The sequence below is a fragment of the Mytilus californianus genome, unplaced genomic scaffold (assembly GCF_021869535.1).
Source record: "Mytilus californianus isolate M0D057914Y unplaced genomic scaffold, xbMytCali1.0.p SCAF_1, whole genome shotgun sequence".
Lineage (NCBI taxonomy): Eukaryota > Metazoa > Mollusca > Bivalvia > Mytilida > Mytilidae > Mytilus > Mytilus californianus.
Genome location: NW_026262581.1, coordinates 105,690,562 through 105,706,198, shown reverse-complemented (window position 1 = coordinate 105,706,198; position 15,637 = coordinate 105,690,562). Strand labels below are relative to the sequence as shown.

At 32.9% G+C, this 15,637-nt stretch overlaps 1 protein-coding gene across 1 annotated transcript in view; it reads right to left on the bottom strand.

Moving 5' to 3' along the window:
* Positions 1–241: 241 nt before the first annotated feature.
* The window catches only part of LOC127728962 (multiple epidermal growth factor-like domains protein 11), a 41,219-nt gene continuing 25,823 nt past the window's right edge, over positions 242–15,637 (bottom strand). The window contains exons 5-10 of the mRNA XM_052236545.1: positions 12,863–12,997; positions 10,241–10,375; positions 8,053–8,190; positions 7,701–7,841; positions 7,249–7,389; positions 242–792 (exon numbers count right to left, since the gene is read on the bottom strand). Of these exons, the coding sequence (XP_052092505.1) occupies positions 611–792; positions 7,249–7,389; positions 7,701–7,841; positions 8,053–8,190; positions 10,241–10,375; positions 12,863–12,997 (872 nt within the window). The 3' untranslated portion in view covers positions 242–610. The remainder of the gene's footprint in view (positions 793–7,248; positions 7,390–7,700; positions 7,842–8,052; positions 8,191–10,240; positions 10,376–12,862; positions 12,998–15,637) is intronic.

The following is a 15,637-nucleotide window of genomic DNA, read 5'->3' as shown; positions in this document are numbered from 1 at the left end:
TAATGATGTTTTCAATTGAGAGTTTTATACGGAGACGTAATTGAAAAAAATACGATTCCAGTTTTTACTTTTGCGACAACTGTCTCGTACAAATTTTCGCAATGATAAAAACAGCGCAAACATTTCTGTATTTGCAAATTGTACGTCTAAATTTGTGCATCTTTATTTCTTCAATTTTTCAAACAATTGTAGCTAACAAGCTTTTATCTATAACAAAATCTAGATAATATCTACTGCAATTTTTACATAACTATTCGAAAAGCTTATTCAGAAATCCTGTCTTGTTATGCATTTTTAGTCTTTTATTAAGCCAAGCAAAAATGATTTATAGGAAAGGTCTTCATCTTTTTACGTCATAAATGATAGATCGTTTAGTACCTCAAAAAAGGTTGATAAGTTGCTGTTTAAGAACTTGAATAATCACAGCAGAGAAATATAACATTTTTTTTCATTGTGAATTTGCTTGATTAAATTTAAATTTCAAGATGATACGATACATGCCTGTAGTGGAATTGCATGAATTTCCTCCGGGTGATTAATGTAGTTTTCAAAACATATATAATTGATGATTTATCTCAAAGAAAATTATAACTTGTAGGTGAAAATATTTCTACAAGTCATCCGCTGAAGCAAGGATCTTATTTATTTTACCTGGAAGATGGCATCTATATCCTGTATAATCATTACGACATCCATCTTTAGTACAGTTACCAGAAAATGGTTCACAATCTCCATCCAAACATCCAGTACACTTGTTTGCGCATTTATACCCAAAATGTCCAAGGGAACATGCTATGATTATCAAAGAGAACAAAAAAAAAACAATTTCACTACCAAATCATTTATAAACACAATCAATTTTAACGCTTTCAGACCTATATTGATGTATATGAATTTTATAAAAGAACAATTCACCTAGTTTTTCCTTCTATTTTCTGTTAACAAATAGATAACGTGTATATAATAACACGAAAAAGCCAACACAGGCAACACTTAAGTATCCCAATTGTGAAAATTCCATTTCTATGTAGCAACATTCCAGCAGCGCCTCCATATGGAATATATATCGCCAAGATAAGATATTACTCGGGCTTGCTTTGCTATCATGAGTTCCTTGATAGAGAGTTGCTGCTCAAAAGGAAGCGTCTAAACCAGGAGTCCCAAGTAATGAAGTTAAAATCATTCCTTTGAAAAATTCACGGACGCCATCACGAGTTGGTTGACCGTTATGGAATATCTGTTCCAATCGTCAAACCCACAATCCTCCTTTTCCCCGAATGTGATCTACCGAATTAGACTTATCCCCGTGTGTGTACTTACATTAGCATTACGACGGGTAGCACGGAACACCTGAGATCACTCCCGGTTTTGTTGGGGTTTGTGCTGCTCAGTCTTTAGTTGTCTATGTTTTGTATACTGTTGGTCTTTTGGATATTTTTCCTTTTTGGCCATGATGTTGTCAGTATATTTTCGACTTGCGAGTTTCAATGTCCCTTTGGTATCTTTCGCCTCTCTTTTAAATGTACATTATACTGTTTAAGCGATATTAGAACATTCATTGTGCTTAAAGCATGACACGACTAACATATGTTTTTTTCTAAAATCTCATCTGCCTTTTTCCTACCAAATATCAGGTGATATCTACTATACCATTATTTAGATTTAGTTTTCCTGTACAGTTTTTTGTTTGTTCGATTATAACAATTAGAAGATATGGTATAATTCCAAATGAGACAACTATCCACCAGAGACCAAATGACGTAGAAGTATACAATTCTACGTCATCGCACGACTTTCAACAGTGTTCAAAATTCATACCATACTGTAAGCTATGAAAGGCTCCGACATGAAAACATTGAAAACAATTGAAACATAATTTTTTTTATGTACATTTTGTTAGTCCACTTATCCAGGTTAAACGGAGGTGGTATGATCTTAAAAACAATTGTAACCAGCTAAACAAGCATGTGCCTGTTCCAAGTCAGGAATCTGTGCTAATCATACTGTGTCTCATTTTTTATTTGGAGAATTTGATCATTGATAGCTTTTAACAGTATGTTGATAATTTTCACAAGTATTTCACAAGTATTTGTTGGCTCGTATTGACCTAGAACTTGACATGTATGTAGCCCTCTAGATACTTTATGGTCATTTGTGGTGTTGAATTCCTGTCATTCGAAATGTAGAAATGTATTTATTAATGTTATATTTCAAGAGATGTCATCTAATTGTCGAAAATAATACAAATATAAAACACAAATTGATCAAAGAATTCAAGAACTTTAGAACAATTAAGTTGCTATGGTCCCGTGGTTGTCATTGTGAGTTTTCAAGCAAAACAATGTATACGAGAATTCATGTTGTAAATGTTTAGGAAAACACATACATGAATCTATTATTTTCTTGCATAGCCGTTTCGTTGGTCTCATGCATAGTGACATGCTTGCCTTGAGTGCAAAAAGTCATTGGTTTGATTCTTGGCCGTGTCAAAACAAAGAGTTCAGAATTAGGTTTTTAACACTTTCCAGTTTAGAACTTGGAAAATTTGAGAAAGTCAAAGGTTCAAGTAAAGTTTTCTAGTTATATGGTTGCTATTTTCAGGGTGATTTCTTTTTTTAAGCTAAACATTTAAACAGGTAACGACGCTTTAAATCCATCAATTGGAAATACAACTTCAAGATACTGATGGATTCAGTCGAGGATTATGCCAGGCAATGGGCTTAACGCGAGAAAGAAGACGTAGATACTCTTTCCGAATGAATTAAGGCTGTGAGGTCGTTTATACAAATCCGAATTAAGAAACTAAATGGGTCTATCAATACCCACGCTACATCAATTTTTAAAGACCCAAATATTGCAAAAAACTTGTCCTACCTCCATAACAAATATGTTGTTGTTCCCGCAGATAAAGCCCCAAACAACATCGTTTTTGTGTGTAAATATCATTACATAAACTGCTTGATAAATGAATTAGGTATTGACAATTCTTTTGGAAACTCAACATATACCCTCACGACACTTACCAAAGAGGAAATCCTGGATAATCATAGGTCTGTTCTATGTTCCTTTGGAATTTCAACCAAATATGAAGAACTGGATCTTCCATCACTGTATTGGATACCTAAACTACATAAGTGTCCTTACAAACAACGGTATATTGCTGGGTCTTCCAAGTGCTCCACGAAACCTCTTTCTAAATTATTAACATCTATTTTATCAGCAATCAAACCCGGACTCCAAAGTTATTGTGAAACTGCCTATTCTAGAGGTGGCGTGAATCAGATGTGGATACTAAAAAATTCCAAAGATCTTTTAGAGTACATACAATCTAAGACTCTCTCATCTTGCAATAATATTAAAACATTTGACTTTTCTACACTTTACACAAGTATTCCCCATTCCAAACTAAAAGACAAATTGAAAGAGTTGGTATTACTTTGTTTCATTAAAAAGAATGGCGAACGTAGTTACAAGTATCTTGTCTTGGGGAGGGATAAATCCTACTTTGTAAAGAATCACTCTAATTCAAACAAAAAATTCTCTGAAACTGACATTATCAAGATGCTTGATTTTTTGATTGACAACATATTTGTTACGTTTGCAGGACGTGTTTTTCAACAGAGTGTCGGAATTTCAATGGGAACCAATTGTGCCCCTCTTCTTGCCGACTTGTTTCTTTACTATTATGAGGCTGCCTTCAAAGAGGAACTTCTTAGGAAGAAAGATAAGAAGTTAGCAATATCCTTTAACTTTACGTTCCGCTATTTAGATGATGTTCTCTCACTAAATAAAACAAAATTTGGTGACTATGTTGAACGAATCTATCCCATCGAACTAGAGATAAAGGATACTACAGATACAGTTAAGTCTGTCTCATATCTTTACTTACATCTAGAAACTGACAATGAGGGTCGGTTGAAAACAAAACTTTACGACAAAAGAGATGATTTCAGCTTCCCAATTGTGAACTTTCCATTTCTATGTAGCAACATTCCAGCAGCGCCTGCATACGGAGTATATATCTCCCAATTGATACGATATTCCTGGGCTTGTATTTCCTATCATGATTTCCTTGATAGAGGATTGCTGCTCACAAGGAAGCTATTAAACGAAGAGTTCCAAATGGTGAAGTTGAAATCATCCCTTCGTAAATTTTACGGACGCCATCACGAGTTGGTTGACCGTTATGGAATAACCGTTTCACAGATGATATCGGATATGTTCCTTATGTCGTTACTACAATACCTTTCCCTTTTCACGAATGTGACCTACCGAATTAGACTATTTACCGAATTTATAATAACATAAGCAACACGACGGGTGCCACATGTGGAGCAGGATCTGCTTATTCTTCCGGAGCACCTGAGATCACCCCCAGTTTTTAGTGGTGTTCGTGTTGCTTAGTCTTTAGTTTTCTATGTTGTGTCATCTGTACTATTATTTGTCTGTTCGTTTTTATATTTTTGGCTATGGCGTTGTCAGTTTGTTTTCGATCTATGAGTTTGACTGTCCCTCTGGGATCTTTCGTCCCTCTTTTGAAAGGTACTGGCATTTTAAGATTTTGTATTTCCATGCCGAGTTTGAGATGTCCCGTTATAATGTTTAGTGTATTTTAATACTTTAATGAGTTATTGTTTTGTATGTAGCAGTCCTTTGTGGACAAATTTGACATTTTATTGGTCTGATTTTCCCTTCTTTCAGTAGACAACTTATTGTACATGTTTAAGCATGTAAGGACCAGCAGTTATGCATAAGTTTTGAACTTTTCTACTTGATGTCAACACCCTGACAATATCAAGGTTACGTTGAACAAACACATGAAGTACCCATCGAACCATGAGCACATGAATCTAAATCACAAAGACCATAAACATTATTACATAATACTCCATTCACGTAGTGGCATGTTTGCCGGCAATTGTATCCACATAAAGGTGATTTACAAGTTGAAAGGAAAAAATGGTATCAAATATGGATTAAATTGTTAAATAATTTAAATTTCAAATTTTCAGATAAGAAAAATGCTATCTTTATATACAGTTACATTGATTGATATATATTTGTTAAATGTCAAGCGACAGATATTATATAGAATAAAGACTTTTTAACCAACCAACCCCAACCCCCCCCCCCCCCCCCCCCCACCCCCCGTGGACGTGTTTTTCAACAGAGTGTCGGAATTTCAATGGGAACCAATTGTGCCCCTCTTCTTGCCGACTTGTTTCTTTACTATTATGAGGCTGCCTTCAAAGAGGAACTTCTTAGGAAGAAAGATAAGAAGTTAGCAATATCCTTTAACTTTACGTTCCGCTATTTAGATGATGTTCTCTCACTAAATAAAACAAAATTTGGTGACTATGTTGAACGAATCTATCCCATCGAACTAGAGATAAAGGATACTACAGATACAGTTAAGTCTGTCTCATATCTTTACTTACATCTAGAAACTGACAATGAGGGTCGGTTGAAAACAAAACTTTACGACAAAAGAGATGATTTCAGCTTCCCAATTGTGAACTTTCCATTTCTATGTAGCAACATTCCAGCAGCGCCTGCATACGGAGTATATATCTCCCAATTGATACGATATTCCTGGGCTTGTATTTCCTATCATGATTTCCTTGATAGAGGATTGCTGCTCACAAGGAAGCTATTAAACGAAGAGTTCCAAATGGTGAAGTTGAAATCATCCCTTCGTAAATTTTACGGACGCCATCACGAGTTGGTTGACCGTTATGGAATAACCGTTTCACAGATGATATCGGATATGTTCCTTATGTCGTTACTACAATACCTTTCCCTTTTCACGAATGTGACCTACCGAATTAGACTATTTACCGAATTTATAATAACATAAGCAACACGACGGGTGCCACATGTGGAGCAGGATCTGCTTATTCTTCCGGAGCACCTGAGATCACCCCCAGTTTTTAGTGGTGTTCGTGTTGCTTAGTCTTTAGTTTTCTATGTTGTGTCATCTGTACTATTATTTGTCTGTTCGTTTTTATATTTTTGGCTATGGCGTTGTCAGTTTGTTTTCGATCTATGAGTTTGACTGTCCCTCTGGGATCTTTCGTCCCTCTTTTGAAAGGTACTGGCATTTTAAGATTTTGTATTTCCATGCCGAGTTTGAGATGTCCCGTTATAATGTTTAGTGTATTTTAATACTTTAATGAGTTATTGTTTTGTATGTAGCAGTCCTTTGTGGACAAATTTGACATTTTATTGGTCTGATTTTCCCTTCTTTCAGTAGACAACTTATTGTACATGTTTAAGCATGTAAGGACCAGCAGTTATGCATAAGTTTTGAACTTTTCTACTTGATGTCAACACCCTGACAATATCAAGGTTACGTTGAACAAACACATGAAGTACCCATCGAACCATGAGCACATGAATCTAAATCACAAAGACCATAAACATTATTACATAATACTCCATTCACGTAGTGGCATGTTTGCCGGCAATTGTATCCACATAAAGGTGATTTACAAGTTGAAAGGAAAAAATGGTATCAAATATGGATTAAATTGTTAAATAATTTAAATTTCAAATTTTCAGATAAGAAAAATGCTATCTTTATATACAGTTACATTGATTGATATATATTTGTTAAATGTCAAGCGACAGATATTATATAGAATAAAGACTTTTTAACCAACCAACCCCAACCCCCCCCCCCCCCCCCCCCCCCACCCCCCCCCCCCCCCCACCCCCCTCCTTTTGTTGATTTATGTGTTTACAACTACTTGGGTAGCAAAACTAATTTTTTACAAGTAGTAATTCATGAAGACTTTTTGGCAGTTTCAATTATCCTTGGTTTAAATATAAAGTAAACACTTTTGCTCTTACATAAGCGTGATGATTGTCCTGCAGTTTCTCCAATATTTTCATGCTGTCATTGATAAAAACACTGGATCTAGAGACGACAACACTTAGATGATGACGAATAATACAGCCTTTTATTTGCCTTTATTTGTATGTCATTTTTGTCAATGATTTGTGTGGTTTAATGAAATGCTAAATTGATTTTTTAATTATAAACATAAGATGTGTGATAATTTCTGTTGTCTTGTTAATATATTTTGTTATTGGATTTATATTTAGATATTATGAGACATAACTCAAATGTATTTTTACATGTAATTTGAAAGTTATAGTATTTCATTCCTATTCGTTCCTTGTTTATATCCGGTAATGACACGTAGTAGTGAATATAAGTAGGAATTGAAATATTGGTAAACATACATTGGTTACATTTTGAACCACGATATCCTGCTTTACAAGAACCAACAGTTTGACATATTCCTTCAAGATGATCACACGACTCGTTTATGCAATTGCTGCAGGATAAAGAACAGTTAATCCCGTAGGATCCTGTGTCACATTCTACAAAATACAGAGTGACGTGGAATTCAGATTGTGAATTCAATATTTTAGTATTTTTATTTTTTTATAATAAATAAACATCATTAATCACTCTTTAATATAACTAAAGCACATGAAATATTTCGCTTATTCGGTAAGAATAGAAAATGCATCTATCAATTTCATCAATATTATTCAGTTAAAATTTTAATATATTTGTTTGTACTTATACAGCTGGAGTAACATGCTCTTGAACTATTATTGCATCTTCTATTTACTAGTATTATCTTTTGACATGTCATTATGTTTAACTGGAAATAAAATCAACTTACTAAAATTGCAGCCTTGTCCACGCCATCCTGATTTACATATTCCAAATGGATCACAAGTTCCATTGAAACGGTTACAATTGTCGGTTATGCAATCGGTACATTTTTTAAGACAGTTCTTCCCAAATGTTCTTTTAACACAGCCTAAAAAAAAATTAGCATATATGTTTAAACTAATTTCAGGATGAAATGCTACAAACATTCATACAGAGAAGAACCACATAACGATTTCATTATCATGAATGATATCTAAATTAACTACATTATATATAGCGAACTTAAATTGATTTTTTACAATGTTTTCTCTTTTTTACTACATGAAAATAGTTTCTACTAATATTTTTATTGTACTTACTTTGACTACAACTGTTTGATTTCCATCCAGGATCACATAATTCATGAGGACAATGACCATTTACGTCATCACACGTATTTCCATCCAAACAGTTACATACAAAACTACAATTCTCTCCAAAAGTACCAGCACTACAGCCTGCATAAACAATTTAAGTTTTCTTTTCCCCTCTAATGTTGCTATGCATGCCCACTCAAAGAAATTCTATATCCTAGGCCATATCTGTAAGATGTGATGGTCCCAAATTCCGTTTTCAATAGAAAACATGACATTCTGTATGTGCCATTCCAAGTCAGGATTCTGTAATTGAGTGGTTGTCGTGTTTTGCTGTTTTTCGTTTTTCATATTGCATAGTTTGTTCTTATGTTGTGCCGATTTACCACTGTCCAAGGTGAGGGGAAGGTTGGTCGCATTGAAACATGGGTAATCCCACCACATTCTTTATGAGCCTGTTACTAGTCAGGAGCCTGTAGTTCGATGGCTGCCGTTGGTTCATCTCTGTCATATTTGTTTTTTGTAAATTGTTTTGTTATAATTTAGGATGTTAGTTTTCTAAAATTAATTGTTTTCATATTTTTCATGTCCGGGACTTTTATAATCGATAGTACTGTATGAGGTTTTCTCATTGTTGAAGGCTGTACGGTTGCCTATAATTGCTTACATCCACTTCGTTTGAATTTTGGTGGACATTCTTCTCATTGGCAATCATATCATATCTCCTATTTTTATATAAGTGTCCATATTCGAGTCATGCGAACTAGAAAGGTTTAAAATAAGGAAAACAAGAATGAACTTCTGATCAACATATGTAGGAAATACCTCAGCTTATTATAATAAGGGCTTTATAGTCAGTCAAGGTCGTTAAAAAAACCCATAAACAAGCTTATTATAATGTAAATACTATTGTAACAATGACATGTAGGTTTATTGCCGCTTTCGGTTTGCAGTCATATAATACAGTGATTTTCCATTAACACGTACACTCCAACTAAATAATGTCCAGAATATTTCCTGACATTAATTTATGAATATCTTCATTGTAATGTTTTCTTATATTAAAAACTCACATTAATGAGGATCTCTTATTAAAATAAGGACAATGGCTTTTCGTAAAAGTTCATAACTGGTAGAGGCAAACTAAAGTTTCAGGACATACTTACAGACGGACAGATGTACTAGATGACTAAATTGCTAATTCTCATTAATTGAAATGTTTTGAAACCACACGTTTAAAGTTGATGGTATTCAAATATCTACGGTGCTCTTATTTTCAATATTTTCCAAGAAAATGCATTGAAAATATGTGACGCTACTTTGACAAAGAATTCTTACAATCACATATTTAACATTTAGAGGAATTCTTTTTACGTAAGTATATTATTATTTAAAGGGAAAATATCAATACATCTAGAGGTCAACATACTGTTTGAAACAATGGACACGGTTCATTACAATATGTCACACCCTAAACTTCCCCGAACTGAGAAAATTTGTGAATGTATTTGACAGCGATTATCACAGATTTTCAATCAAAACTCATATCCATAAATGATCAACAAAAGTACCTTCTGACAACCACTATCGAGGTTCCTGCATATAAAGCTTTTCATTTAAAAATTAGAATTCCAAAGACAAGAATTTGTATGACTTTGTAACAGATTGTGTTAAAAAAATTTCAGCTCTGCAACATTTTTATTAAGTTTTAGACTTCCAAAGATTTTGAGCTCATGCATCACTGAAGAGACATTAATTGTCGCAATGGGCATCTGGTGCAGTAAAAATTTGCACCGTTAATGTTATTTCACTGAAATTGTTTTTTGTTTCCTAATGGCTTTAGAGGTAGCTTGCCCTTCGTTATACAAATTTCGCGTTTTCTGTCCACGTTGATGATCATGTCCTGACCGATGAGTTATTCTAATTTACATAAAAATTACTTTTAAATAAATGCAACGTCTTTTCTTTCAAAATTTCAAAAAGAAAGATACACTTTGCGCTACTTTCAATTCGAAGACGGCTTTAAGCAGTGTATTACCTTACGTCATGACATCTCATTTATTACATGGAAAGTGCGGCATAATAGAAAGTATAAAATTTCTGCTGAACGTGCTGTGTGTTTGATCGTCATGGTATGTAGTGTAAACCTGTATGTTCCCCATGAATTGAACTGATCAAAGTATATCAAACATACGGATTTGACAGCTGGAACCTTTCCATCCAGCAGAACATCCATGTGTACATCTACCGCAGAACTGGTTGCAATCTTTGTTTTTACAGTGGTTGCAAGTATTCACACAGTTTGGCCCATAAGTACCAACTTCACATCCTAAAATATATAAATTGCCTCCGAAAATGTAATCGTTATCTATATGTATATATATTTACTAGTACTGTTGACAAGAATTGTTCAGATGACAATATATAAAAGTTGTTTTTGTCTGGAATCATTTCTCTTCATGCTTCATATTGTAATGCCGATTCAAAATTCGATATGATGAAGCCAACTCAAATCATAGCTTAATTCGGCATGGTATATAACTTATGTTCAACTTTTCATGAAAGTGGTTAATATTGTGAAAAGCTTAGTTAAAAACCTTACGAATAAGAAATTGTTTAGAAGTACATTCTGTTAGAATGCTCTATAGGCAAAAAAAGTAGAGAAATGAAACAAACTTGTTTTGTCTTTGATGGATTGATAGCTGATAAAGAATGAAACCAACATCTACGTTTTTTTCTCATAATTAATTATCATTTGAATGTAAAGAACGATTGAACACTAGACTTTAGTTTTCTGGAAGGATTTAAATTCAAAATTTAAAAAAGAGATTTTCTAACATTAAAGTGTTTGATTTTAGATAATATACAAAACGGAGACTTCCGTGATACAGATAAATATTGGTGGCATTTTTAACGTAAGAGCTATAATTTAAATAAGCAAAAATAATGATGATATGTTGCTGTTAGTGGTACGAATTAGCGGATCTTTTTGGGGTATCTCCTTATTGTTTCTAAATATATTTTAACAAATGCTTTCTTATGCTATGGTTCACTCGTTGTTAACCTCCCTTATTGTGTCTACCAGATCAATATTGCAGATTAGTTTCTATTATAACCAAAAAAAAAGGAAAAATAACTAAAAATAGTCATTAAGGAGCAATCATTTCTTTACAAGTCAATTGATAATTTCGCTTTTACTGACTTATTTGAAGATGTTGTTTTGATGGAAAGTTTTGCTGTTCATAGTTTCTCGTTTTAAATGGTAGTTTCAAGATCGTAGCAACAAAAGGCAAAAAATGGTGAATAAAATGTGAGAATAAAACTATATAAATTTGATTCATCCAAATGTCCATACCATTAAGGACAATAACGTCTATGTCGAGGTTATCGACAAATTTCGATCACCTTGACTTTGTGTACATCCTATCTTGATGCTAGATTGTATTTTAAATTTTTTTCTCTATGTATTATAGCAACAACACAAAAAGGTGAAAGTCGGCATTCAAATGACTAACAAGTCGACTGCCACTAATGGAGCAGAAATTGATTACCTTTTGGAGCACATGAGTTCACCCACGGTTTTATTGGGTCTTATTTCGCTCAATATTTAGTTTGCTGTAATTTTGGTCTTCTTGTTTTGTTTTTTCGTTGTTTCCTTTTTGGTCGTCTGATTTATTGAGACTAGCGATATTTTATTTGCAGTTTGGTATCTTCTCTCTCCTTTCCATGCCAATAACTCCTTTTATATTGTCAATTGAAAATTGCTATTATGTTGACCTTTTTGTAGATCTCATTTTGTTGAGTTTTTTTTATCTCTATGAAGTTTCTCTCTTTTTTTCATAATTTTTCAGACAATTGCAAAAAAATACAAACAGTACAAGTTATCTTTAAAGGACAGTTACTTCTATAAGGAGTACATCGATAATATAATTTATCATTGGACTTATGTAAACACTACCAAGAATTATATCACAAGTTTATTGTAATTTTGTCTACCCTGTTGTAAATTAAATCAATACTGAACGGCTACATGATAAAATTGTAATGTTCTACTTTTGGTAAATTCAGTACTGATTTTAAGAAAAAATAGTACTGTCACAGTACAGCAAAAATCAGTACTGTTACAGTACTAAAAAAAATCAGTACTGTTATAGTAATGATAGACGGAAACTTCGTAACATAACCAAAAACGCATCTGACTACTATTATTTGTTAACACGTGATTTCCTATTGTAGCAGTTGTTAGCATTATTTTTTACGTCAGGACAAACAAACTTTCATGTTTAAATAATTGAAAGCAACATTAAGTAATATGGACAATGTAAGATAGGATGCATATATGTGTTCTATCGCCTTTATCTTCAATTTAGTCATATTTTTACACGATGCCATCAGATATATTCATATTCAATATGACGAATATTTAAACCACACAAAAAGTTTTATAGAATTCATTACGTAATCGACTCTTTAAGGTAACTATAAGTTTTTGTTTGATTTAGTTACTGCACATCCTTTCTTGAAATACATAAAGGGTTGTGTTTCTGTCGTATCTTGCTTGTTTGTGTCTTACAAGCTACGTGTTTTGACCTACATACATGACAAGAAGTTACTACGGAAAAAATAACTACATTTGTTAATCCATCTTATATTATGCCCTCATTACGCAAATATATTTATATAGGACAGCATTAGAGCTGTGTTTTAAATACATACATATGGTTGCTGTCAATGTTTCAAACAGCTTGAGTTCGAATTCCGCAAAGGTAATGATATAGATTTGCAGGTGATTCATTTGTAATATAAGTATATTTACCTTGATCACAATGGTTCCCCTTGAAGCCTGCTTTACAAGATGTACATGATCCACCCCAAATACTGCATGTACCATCATTGCAATTGAGCGAACAGTTAGACTGGCACTGTGATCCATATCGTCCTAAGTAACAACCTTGTTAAAAATCAACAAAATGTTGTTATTCAATGATGTGTGTTCATTATATTCTATTTTTGTTGTTGTTTATTACATTAAGATGGGTTTTTTTTCTCTGTTTGTTCATATAAGAGGATATTTTCATGTCTTCAGTGAAAATTTGTTCCCTGTTTCTTGAATGAATGTCGTTTTCAAAAATAAGTCTTTCAAATTTTTCGGTATTATGAGCTTTTGTACTATCAGTTTACATTTTATTAAATGTTCGTTGAATTAAATGTGTATTAAGCTATACATATAGTTATCTGCCTTTGCCTACTTTTCATGATTGCTCAGTCTTCTTACTTTACGTATGTACAAGTCTTTTATTATAACATGTACTGAATCATGGCTAGGAACGACATGCTAAAAAAAATTATTGTCACAACCTCCTAATAACACCTATCGTTCTCAAAAGAACAAAAGTAAAGCAAAATATTTATTCCTCCCACTGGGGAGTCTTCCTATATAAGGGTATACACATACGTGCCGCTGGTATGGGTTACTTTTTGGAATGTTAGATATATCAATGGGGTGCTATTTCACGGTGGGTATATATCAATGGGTAGGAATTTACATGTCAATTGGTCATAAATGTTCATCTTCTCTTAATATGTATGTAAAAACTGTGTTCTGATCTTTTTATCTAATAATATGAATGATTCCACGTGGTTAATGTCTAAATAAGATGTCATAATAGCTGGGAAATATATATAAATGGGTTGTGATTTTTCTATGAAATATATGAATGGGTGGGGATTTTCGCGAAAATCAATATATGAATATATGAATGCACATTTTTAAATATGATATAATAGCCTTCCTAAATTAATTATATGAGTTATGAATAATTGAATCTGTTATAATATTATTATAAACATTGCATACTGCTTTTATTTTAATAAGACATTGTCGATCATTAGAGGGAGTGCTTGGATTTGTTTTTTATATAAACAATGCTATTATATCTGTTCATGTTTGACCACATATTCTATACCCTTTATTCCGTCAGGAACAAATACTATAATATGTCTTCCAGTGTAAACAATATTCCAGATTACTTTTTGTCCATTTGGAACTTATATTATATAGAAAATTCTATTTCATGACATGTTCACGTTTCTCCAACATTTGATATTTTCGTATTCAATTAAATTTTTTTCATATTGGAGAAACCTTATTATTATGTAATATTGATTAGTGATTTTACCTGTAATTAGATATACAGTGAATCCAATATAAATTAGTTCCTTCATAAATCGTAAATCAACAAATGATCTGACAGATGAAAAAAAGTCAAAATTTTAAGAAAAAAAATCTCATCAAAATGTATTAACATAATGTACGTCAACTATGGTATACATAATATCAGAAGGAGTCTATTAGAAGAAAAAACGCTAGAAAGCACTAGTGGACAAAATGCACTATCAAATCATAAAATGAAGCAGAAACATTATTCATAAAACTACAAATAATATTCTGAACACATAAACATGCACAGGAGTAATTCTTGGGTAGAATCTGTTTTGGCGGACCCCGGAAGTTGGAAGATGCACAATTTATGCGCATGACCGATAACCCCAATTTACGTTGCTATGCTAGAATATAAACAACGGCCATTTTTGTTAACGCTTCAAAAGACGAAGATGCAAATGATTTTTTAAGATTGCTGCTTTTAACTAGTGTAACTGAACAATTTAAAATAAATCTAAAGCACTTACCCATTTAAGCTTGAAAATCATCCAGACTAGAATTTAATGTGTTTGTTATTTCGTGTAGTACTCTGGGTTTTTTTAGTTGCAGGTTGCGGTTCACTGATGGTGATAATTTCTGTCGTAATCAATGTTTGTTTTTGTTTTTCTGGATTATACACTTTTTTAATGAGGGTTATAAATGCTATGAAAGGGTCTTCAGAGCCGATTATATGTTTCTTTCGTACACAACATTGACTGAAATAAGTATCATAAAGTGATTTTACCGTGCTGTATTTTGGTAGTGATTTTTTAAGTGCACGCCAGGTACTTTCAATGGTGTTTGTATGCGCTCCTGTTTCTGGGTCTACAAAATTTACGGAATGATTGACTTTCAAATGCTCAAATCCCTCTGAACCTAGACAATCATATGCTTTCCAACAGTCACTAATTATTGTTGTTTCTGGTTTTATATTGTCTTTTATTAATTTTAGTTATGTTTCTTTTGTTCGACTTTCCACTGTTGCAAAAAAACTTTTTTTGCTGTCTCTTTCAATACCTCCAAACACCCACTGACCTCCTACTTGACGCCCTTTGTGGTATTTACTTTTCCCAAATTTACTTTCATCTATTTCAACAATTACGCTATCTCCTCCTATTTTTTCACTGTCAATTTTCAAAATTTCTATACAGACTTCACGGCAATAATTGTACCAATCTACAATTGTTTGGTTACAAATGGAAAGTTCATGCTTTACAAATTCTTGGTCTATTTTGTAAATCCAGAAATACGTAATAAATAATATTTTTTCCAAACTTAAATTATGTCATTGAAACGAGGATCCGTTTCTGATAGAAGCTTTTTTACTGCATTTTTTGTTGCTGCACTTCCAATAAAAAATTTCGTTTGAAAAAGAACTGTCTTTTCTTA